The sequence below is a fragment of the Pyxicephalus adspersus genome, chromosome 3 (assembly GCF_032062135.1).
Source record: "Pyxicephalus adspersus chromosome 3, UCB_Pads_2.0, whole genome shotgun sequence".
NCBI classification, from domain to species: Eukaryota; Metazoa; Chordata; class Amphibia; order Anura; family Pyxicephalidae; genus Pyxicephalus; species Pyxicephalus adspersus.
The window spans coordinates 150,584,193-150,594,709 of record NC_092860.1 but is presented as its reverse complement, the minus strand read 5'-3'; the positions used below and the strand labels follow the sequence as shown (position 1 = coordinate 150,594,709).

The following is a 10,517-nucleotide window of genomic DNA, read 5'->3' as shown; positions in this document are numbered from 1 at the left end:
AAGGTTGGTTTAATCCTGTGGAGTGGTGGGAGATTTGGCACAGTCACCCAGGACATAACACAGAGGAGTATGGATATATGGTACAGTAAGATGGCCTGGGAAAAACCCTGTGAGGAAGCTTGGCACAAGGATGGAATGGTTTTAACTCTATGGAGTAGGAGATGTGACATGGTCCCACGTGTCCCATGGTCCCATGGTCCCAGTGGAGTTTGGGAAGATTTGGCACAAACAGAATGGGTGAACAGCCTAGTGGGCAAAGAGGGTATGGGATATTACTCTGTGGAATACAAGGCTATATGGCACAGTGAGATGGGAAACTATCCAGTCTAGTAAACTACAATGGGATAAAACTCAGCAGAATATGACAACAAATGGCTCAGTCACTCAAGGTAAGGTATAGTATATCCCAGTAATATCTAACCGAATGTAAATAGTTGGGATACAGTGAAAGACAACTCAAACAGAGAGCATGAGACTTGGCTTAAAATAAAATAAAATGATACAGCTTAGTTGGATATGCTAAGATACGACCCAGAAAGATATCATGATCAAAATTTGATACACTATCTGGTCAAGAGTATGTACTCCTTCAAATTATTGAGTGCAGTTTCACAAAGCCAGCTCCATAAAGACAAGGTCTGAGGTGCAGGAATTCGAGTGGCCAACACAGAGCCTAAAGAATGCCTATTATGAGCCAGGTCTTCTCATTTATCATCAAAACTTGACCTCACAAATGGACAAGAATGTCCACATTTACTGACTGATAAAAAAAAAGCTTCTCAAAATAGTAGTGTAGTGTTGTACAAATTTTTGGCCATATAGTGTATTACATTACACAGCACTGTAATGTATGAGATGATAAGTTATAGTGATGTAGGCCGTATGGGGTATAGTTTGGAACATATTAAAAAACCCAAGAAAATAAATTGAGACATTTTTAAACAAAACTAATACCAAAAATGTTGTGCTTTGATATGAATATATAAAAACTATAAAAAAAAGGTCCAGAGCTTTACTTGACCTGCCTAGATTGCCAAGAATGATCATGGCCAGCAATGGAGAAAGATCTGAGGGGTTCCTCTGTGTACCCAGATGTGCAATTGATGTCCAGAAAGTCCTACATAGGTACCAGATATCCTAAAATACTCCACAAAAAATACTATACTGCTCTGATAAATGAGGACATGACTAAGTACATGTATATGTTACCTAGAACACATTGTCCACGTAAATTCCATGGGTATAGCTATAGTAAGTGATACCAACATGACCAAAAAACTCCATCTGAGTCTAGCTTCCACAAAAATGGACTGTTCTCAGCTAAACTACTAAAATCTGTGAACCTGAGATCTAGAAGCATGTCAAGAGGCCAGGCCTACAATCTGTGTTGTGCGACAGCAGGCTTGGAAATCATTTGTGTTGGTATATCTGATAATAGACAAAGAGCGCATAGAGTCACATGATAGCCTCTGTGTCCCATGACATTAGTTAATGTTATTAAACGGTGGTCTGCTTCATTAAACCCCATCAGGTTCAATAAAAACAGAACTGGTGAATGTGACCTCTAACTTCTGTGTGTCATGTGATCTTCACCCATGTCTAGTACAGGAGCATATGACTTTATAGTATGCCCAACAGGATCAGAACTGGGTCATGTGACATCAGTCAGTGTGTTCCGGACATTGAATTGGGTCTGCAGGCTTTGCACGTGGGTAAATTCAGTCTTCATGCAGTGATGGTGGTATGTATTCTTCTTCTGATGCCTAAAAATGTTGACGCCACATTTGTGCTGCTCCTTGTCCCCCCCAGCGATGCTAAACCTTGAATGTGGCATGTCTACTTGTCTGGTGAGGTGACAGCGGATTGAAGGTGTGAAATCTCCCAGCTGTCAGGGAAGAAAGTACAGGTGCACTTGTCTCTTCCCCGCTCCACGCTGAGTGACTTGGGGGCTCTTCCTCGCTGCTCCGTGCTGAGGTGATGGATTTTGGCTTACAATCCTTTGTTGTAGACCACCGTGTGGCAGGTGGTGTTCTTCGCGATCTCTGGCTCAAGTCGGGAGGTCTCAATCTGTGAAGAATTCAAAAAGAAGAGTCAAACAACTGTTTGAAAGCATAAAAATTTAAAACTTTGCATAACAGTGCAATAAATAACACGCCAGTATACATTTATTACCACATTAAGGTAACCTGTTACTTTGCCAGCGGTGGGTTCCATTTAAAGAGCTTATGGCTCAATGAAAGGTTAAAAATGTCTGCTAGATCATAACATGAGCACCTCCTGATGCCAGAATGCAAATGTATTCCCATGATGCACTTGTATTACTAAAATCCAGGGCACAGTGTAATAAAAGAAAATGACCAGACCTTTCTTGGTGGCGTTTTGGCTCATCACTGCCAACAAAGAGGCAGAAAACACTACAACTGGTTTTACAGACAGGGAACTCCGAAGTAGTAGGTCATGGCTGATCAGAAAGCAACATTTTCCTATTGGTGGGTGCAAATATGCAGACAAGTTTGCATGAGGAAACTGATTGGGGGGCTAATCACGAGGGAATGGACAGATATGCAGACCAAATCTAAATACTGTCATCTGTGCTAGCTGCGAAGTCCTAAACAACATTTCTTTTGGAGGGGACATGGTGCACACAGCTCTGATGTCAGTTTCTCAGGTGGAAAAACTTAAACATTACTGAGAAATATTAACTGAAAAATGCAAAGTGAGAGGATGATAAGACAGTTCACATCCTTCAAAATCAGGGGTCACCTCCTCTTTTCATGCCTATTAATTGGAATGTGAATGAACATCTACCACTAGCATGGTCCTCATTGTGCCATTTAAAAAACAAAACTCAGCATAACAACCATGCTTTGTGGGTCCAAGTACCTAAAATATGCAATAACTAATGTAAGGTGATAATACAAGGCTTGCTTACAACAAAAGGTCATTCACATCATTCTTGGACGGGTGTGGAGTGGTGGGCACTCCTAAATGAGTCTAATAAGTACATGCATGAAGAAACATTGAGTCTTTAGCTTTTTCAGGGAACAAGTATTCCATAAAATGTTTTATACTGTCAGTGCTGTACACACACTGGAAAATAAAAAAAATCAGACCATTACATATACTGGTGGTGACCAATGAACTTCTCTACTTGACATGTCTAGCTTACTTATTGTGGTCACCACCTGGTTCCTAAGAAGACCCTGTTGAAAATTATATCACAGCAAAAGATAAACCAAATATCTATAAGTTAATGGGAGGCTGAAGACAGATATTATATTATAAAGACCACAATTCCCTGATGAGTTACATAATTCACCGTTCCTTCATAAATTAATATTTTGAAATGTTTTGATAGTGGGTGCCATAATGTGTTGCATTTACTTCTGATTATTATCTCTCGCCATAATGCAGGAAAGAGTGTAGGAAGTTACCAAATCTGTTTAGTGATCCATAAATGTAAACATATGTTATAGACATCATCGTCTCAATTATGGATGTCAGGTGGAGAAGCTGTGTTGGTAATTCAACATGGGGAAAGATCTGTTCTCCGCAGCTCAGAGTTACTGTCGACGCTAAAGTGGCGGGCTGCCGTTTAAAGCTTTAATGGGGGAGTGTTATGATTTATTACCTTTCCAAAATATGGCTTAGTTTCTTCATACACAATGCTGTCCTCCTTAAATCGTAACTAAAGCCCACCCCACAACCAAAACACTTATTTCATACACAATCATCTGGGATTTATAAAAACGATGGATAGGGCAAAGTCAACCTGATAAGAGATATAAAATGTAACGCAAGAACAATGTAATATATTTCAGGTTAATAATCAGTCCTTGCAGTTTTCTTTTATTTTTTCCCCCCCTGTGACCATGCCATTAATGTAATTCCTGCCCTCGAGTAATAAAGATCACTCACCATACTATTATTAATAGAAGAGCAGCATTGTTACCCTAGGACTACTCTACTAGCCCACTACGCTTCCGCTTTGGTACTACTAGTTGTTTGGAAACTTTCTGCCTTGGAGAACAACTATTATCAGCAAGGTTACAAATGATGGTCTTTTTTTATCCACATAACTAATATTAATGATTTCTCATGCTTAATTTTATAAGAGGCATGAAGAAAAATGTACAAGTAGTTGCAACAGTTCAAGGTGACTGTACAGAGATCAACAAGCCAAAATATTTATGGCACGTGGTCCCTATAAAAACCATGTTGGACCACACACATTACTGATCATGTCTGGAAAGTTTACTTCCTTTGACCCTCAAGCTAAGCTCTTCATACAAAGATTGGAAGAAAAACGGTGCAATAAATGTGTCACAAAGACAATATGAGTTAAAGGTAAAAATGAAGAAAAAGAAATGCAAAAACATCTTTAGCGATTCACTGGATTGTATATTCTGATGGCACATAGGACACTTTTAGCTGAGTGATTCTCATATGGACTTTCTTTAGGCAAAGCCCCATTTGTAGAAGTCTAGCTATGGAAATTTTGCAATCAATGTTCAAGAGTAATAAAACTATGGATTATATTGATTGTGAGTCTATAACCTCATCCATACTATATTAAAAATAAATCTTGAACAAAAACCACTCGAAGCATTAATAAATCTATTCCAAACATACCCCAAACAAAACAAAAACTGATAAACTTCATATTTTGTGCTACAAAAATGACTACTGCAAGCTCTTGGAAAACATCCTCATTGAAATATAAAATAGTAATTCGGAAAAGTAAAAACATTATGATAAATGAGGGACTAACTTATATTATACAAAATACACATGATAAATTTCTAAAGGGACACGTGGATAAACTATACTAAATTAAATATAGATACTGTTTCTAGATAATACAGTTATATATATCTCCCCTTAAAGAATATTTCATTTTATTAGCCTCTTTTCTTTTACTTATTTCTTTAATTATCTCTTTCTTATAAGTTATCTTTATTACATTATATGCATTTATTTTTCTTTTGTGTTATAACTTAAATTATATCATTTCATGTTACTTCATTTTTATTGTAACATTATATCATTTTTTTTTATACTTAGTACCCTTTTAAAACTCAATAAAAAATATTGTAACAGGAAATATTGCAATCATGAAACACCAAACCACTAAATGAGGACATGGAAACAGAAAATTGTTTTTTACCAATATGTCCACAGAGCAATATCAGCAATATCCAATTCACTTAGTGTTATAATAGTGTGTGCTCCCTTTTTGCCTGGATCCATGTCACCTAGGGAATAGGAAACTACCTCACCACATTTATATTCTTGCAGTTTCATATTAATTTGTTGCTAAAGAGGAGTTCAGTTGGAGAGTCCAAAGTCACTAATAATAAGCAGTGTCATCAGAACCACAAAGATGAAAGCAAAGAACCATAGGAAACCACAAAAAAATGTGTAAACTCACTACAATGTCCAATAATAGTCAAGCAATACAAAAATCTTGCAGAGACAAAAAGCAGCATGCACAACCATGGCATAGCGAGAGTGAATGAAAAACCAATGCTTAATGCCTATGACCAATGTCTATGAGTACAGACCACTGCCAACATACACACAGGTTCTCATCCTGGAATAGAAGGGATTTTAAAGGCAGCAGTGAATTATACACACCAGCCTCTCACTAGAATAGATCATCCTCTATTTTCTCCCAATTGTCACATAGTATTACTATTATGTATTTAGAGAGCTCGGACATGTTCTACAGTCCTTTACAAAAAGTACTAAACCAGTTATCAATCCAAGCACAAGTACATTTTTCAATATAAAACACTATTATTATACATTTATACAGCTCTGACCTATTCTTCACCAGAGGAGCTTGAAGTGTAGAACAGTGTTTCTCAACAAGGGTTCTGTGGAACCATAGGGTTCATCCAGGGGTTGCTAGAGTTTTTTTAAGCAATGAGTAGTGGTTATTACAAAAAGTACTTTAATACCCTTGGCCCCCAACTGATTGATACCTTCAATGCTATCACAAATGCCCTGTGAAAAAGGTTCTTTAGAGCCAGACACTTTTTAAGGGGAGATGCATGGGGTTCATCCACGGATCTGCCAGCTTTGAATGTGTGGCGCAGCATTAAACTGACATACTTTCTCAGATCTCCCCCTTTTCTCCATCTCAGTATATCCGCCCTCTTTTGCCTTTAGAATCATTGTGTAACTCTCAAACACGAGTTAGAAGTTCTCTGTCATGTGCATATAGCAACCTTATCATGCCAATGGATGAGATACCCCAACATTTGTGACTAGATGGGAGGAGGATTTGGGTTTCAAATTCACAGACAAGCAACAGGAGATGATGTTACACTTTGGCCACAAAGCTTCGGTAAGCAATAAGTATCAAGAAATCAATTACAAACGACTCACTAGATAGTAGAGAATGCTGGTTAAGCTGGCAAAAAGATATCCTCATGTAGATGCAACTTGTTGGAGATGTAAGACGGCCCATGGCATTGCCCAAAACTTGCACCCTTTTAGGAAGCTTTCTCAAAACTTACACATGACACAAAGGCCCGCATTCCTTTGTGTTGGAAAAGTGAGACACCACCATCGATGAGACAATGGGGAGAGTTACAGATATATATCGTATGGAAAATCTGATGTCCACAGATTTGGGAAACTCCTGAAAAATGTACACATATTTGGTTTTACTGGATTCAGTTCAGTACCACTCCCGATTTTGCTGCCCTCTCCTCCCAGTAGTCTTATGCTTAAAAGTTCCATTCATACCAAAGAAAGTACTAATCAGATTTTGTCATGTATTATAAATGTTTCTTTTTTTACTGTACACATTGAAAAAATGGCCCTGAGATGTTCCGGGTGCTCGACATTTCAAAGTCCTGTTTATATTTGCCTGTGATATTGTTGTTTAATTTAGTTTATTATAGTGTACATTTTATTATTTGTAAAAGCCATGTATTTTTGTACCCAGAATTACCTCAATTTAAGAGATTTAAATTTCAATTTAAGAGATTTAAAAGATTTACATAAAAAAAAAAAAAGCAATGAGCAGTGGGTATATAGTAATTAGAGCTGGGGTTCCCTAAAAACCTGAAAGTTATTTTAAGGGGTTCCCATGTGTTAAAAATGTCGAGAAACACTGCTCTAAACCAATGTTCTCCCCAGGCCATTTTACCTGGGCGCACCACCCAGGACTCTTCAGTTGCCACCCAGCTATCATAAGACAACTACTTAGATAAGGATTAGTGTAGAAAGAGCTGTCAGTGAGAATGGGAGGAGAAGATTTACACTTCGTATCTTTTCCATCCTCACCTTTTCGGAGCAATACTGGCAAACTGCTGGCTGTCAGAGTGAGCTTGCTACAAAAAAACGCGAATACCTGACCTGAAAGGTATTTTAAGGGTTCCCTATAGAGTCCCTGATACAGTCACACGCTATCTATTATTATACTGTATTATATCCCCGATATATTTTTTGTATACTGTAGTATTCTCATCAGTCTCTTGCCTAGTGGAGGTTACACATAATCATGCAAACACAACAGAAGCGCATACATAAACGCATCAACTGTATTGATAATTGAGGGAAAAAATAAACCATGGCCCTGTAAATCTATTCACTAACCCATCATGCTTCTTGACGCAATGGTCACTACTGTTTTCATTTGAAGGATGTATGTCAGGTTAACCAGTTTCATCTTCAAAAGGTTTGCTATGTTCGTTAGCTGTGGTATTTCACTTTGATGCTGACGAAATACACAAAACAAAATAAAATCATCCAAGTCTTATGTTCGGAAAAGCAATTACTCGAAAAAAAAAAAAACTAAATCCAGGACCTTAAATATGTTTAACCTAGTTTAACAAATTAGGATAACATAGTAGCAAACAATTTAGGTATTTAAAATATTCGATGTTGGAAGGAAAAAAAAACACACAAACACAACACACGCTGGAAAAAAAACAACAGGGAAAAAATTTCTTAGTTTTGAGCTGCAAAAACCAACAAAATATAACATGAAAGCGAGATAGACATGAGGTGCGACATAACCCTTCAGCAAAGCTGTTAAACAGCTACTGGAGCATCATGGGAAATCGCACTTCATTTATTCAAATGCACATATGTCAGGTTTTGCACCATATGTCATACTAAGCTATTTACAGTAATAATTAAATCTTAATCAACGTTTAACCTCTGTAAAATGTTTGAAGGATCTAATCACCCTTCAGACAGCACTAATGAAGTAGAAATATATAAACATAAAGGAAATGATGCGGGGAACAGGAGAGCGGTGACAATATTGTATCAGGAAGTAGTGGCGCAAAGTACGCTGTGCCAGCAAGTATTTTAAGTGGAGACATCTTGGGTGTCAGAGGTGTGAGGAGCTAAATTTGTACATAAATCCATAACAGATGCAGCCTACTTCTTGCTGTGCCATTATTAGATTTACTCACCCACCAACAGAATATTAATTCCAGGTAACCATCGCTGACAGGGAGGACATACCAGCTGGCCATGTCCTGCACTGCAAAGGTTAATGAGTCCTGAATTCACCTTTGCCATGTTCTTCCCATGTAACATATTTGCCTAATTGTTACTACCTGCCCACTTTCCAACACCATTTTAGGGCTTTGGGTGATCATATTCAACCTCGGTTATTGTTACACTCAACTTTGTCTTCTGCTTCATAGACCAACTCCGTCTTCAATCTGTTATATAAGTGTAAACCATAGCTCATATAGAACCCTGGTTATTGTTACACCCAGCTTGGTCTTCTGCTTGATAGACCAACTTCATCTTCAATCTGTTATATAAGTGTAAATCATAGCTCATATAGAACCTCAGTTATTGTTACACCCAACTTTGTCTTCTGCTTCATAGACCAACTCCATCTTCAATCTGTTATATAAGTGTAAATCATAGCTCATAAAGAACCTCAGTTATTGTTACACCCAACTTTGTCTTCTGCTTCATAGACCAACTTTTTCTTCAATCTGTTATATATGTTTGAGTCATAGCTCATACACCTTTTGTCCAGTTCTACCCACCCTGTTACTTCCTGTTAGTCCTTTCACAGACTCTCCAGTGTCTAAAGGATACTATTCCAAATCCGTGAACAAGCTGGCACTTTTGTGAGGGCTTGTCATCAAAAGGCTCAACACTTGCACCTTCCGGACTTTTTCCGGACACCTGCCCAAACTCCCTTCCATGGCCTCAGGATGATAAACAGACCATCTTGTCTTTCAAAGCAAACTCATTGGGTATCTATAGTTAAAGATTTTTATTCTCAGGTTTGGAGTGGAAAAAGGTAACCTTTAGAGAAGCAAGACCATGGTAAGACCATTGGGCAGAGAGTTATGGGAAATCCAAAAGTTTACATCTGTCATTGGAAAAGGAATAGAAAGTCTCCCAACCGGTACACTTGTTTAGGTGACAGTTGTTGTTAAGAGGAAATTGTCTCTCATAATATAGAAATGTTCACGGAGAGTGAGAGGGACATTAAAATTAAAAATGGTGGATGTTCAGGGGGACAGATACAATCACACAATTGGTTGGAGTTGTGTATTACTAATCACTTTGCAAGCCAGGTTGCATTTCTAGGCAGCGGGTGCCTTTTGGAGCCATACCAGTAAAAACAATGCAAACAGGGAGGGTTCTTTCATAACAATTGCAATCCTAATCAAAAACAACTGAAGTAATGAAGGGCCCACTGCTACTTTTCCTAGGACCCTATTCTGCCCTATACTAACTTGCTGGAATAGCCTGGTGACATGTGGACCACAAGGAACCTTTTAATGACAAACAACAGAATAATATAGAAAGCAAACAGACATAATTACCTGTAAAGAACAATAAAGTGCTAGACGTAATATCCAATATGAAACAATTACCGTCACTTTCCATACGAAAGAGCAGAAGTGTGAAACGAAGCAGTGCTTTTATTTTTACAGATGGGTTTAATTCTGATGTATTTTGTATAATTTATGTAAAATGCATACATAAAAATGCTATTAGCATTGAAGGAGCACAGAAATGTGACTGATCAGTAACTGCAGGGAAAAATATTATTTTGACAAGGTGAAAATTAGAAAAATTTGTAAAACCTGTTAAACTTTAGAACCTTGATAATGGCCCCTTGCTGGCTTTTCTGTTTATTTACTATTTTGAGTTCTGATGCTTCTCGTTTATTCCTGGAATATATAAAGCATAACAAAGTAAAAGAGTCAGTCTTTTAGACATACCTACTAGAGGTAGAGGGATACAGTCAATGGGCAGGTTTATGAGAGACAACGAAAGCCAAACCATGGACAGACTGAAGAGGCCTAAACTGAGCCAGCCCATGGACAGATCTATGTTAGGTAGAGAGACCCAGTCCATGAACAGACTCATGAGAGGTAGAAAGATCCAGCCCATAGACAGATATTAGGTAGAGAGACCCAGTCCATGGACAGATCTATGTTAGGTAGAGAGACCAAGTCCACGGACAGATCTATGTTAGGTAGAGAGACCCAGCCCATGGACAGATCTATGTT

At 38.0% G+C, this 10,517-nt stretch overlaps 1 protein-coding gene across 1 annotated transcript in view; it reads right to left on the bottom strand.

Moving 5' to 3' along the window:
• SFXN5 (sideroflexin 5) overlaps nt 1-10,517 on the bottom strand; it is a 141,214-nt gene continuing 130,697 nt past the window's right edge. Inside the window, exon 14 of the mRNA XM_072406670.1 lies at nt 1-2,067. Within this exon, the coding sequence (XP_072262771.1) occupies nt 1,990-2,067 (78 nt within the window). The 3' untranslated portion in view covers nt 1-1,989. The remainder of the gene's footprint in view (nt 2,068-10,517) is intronic.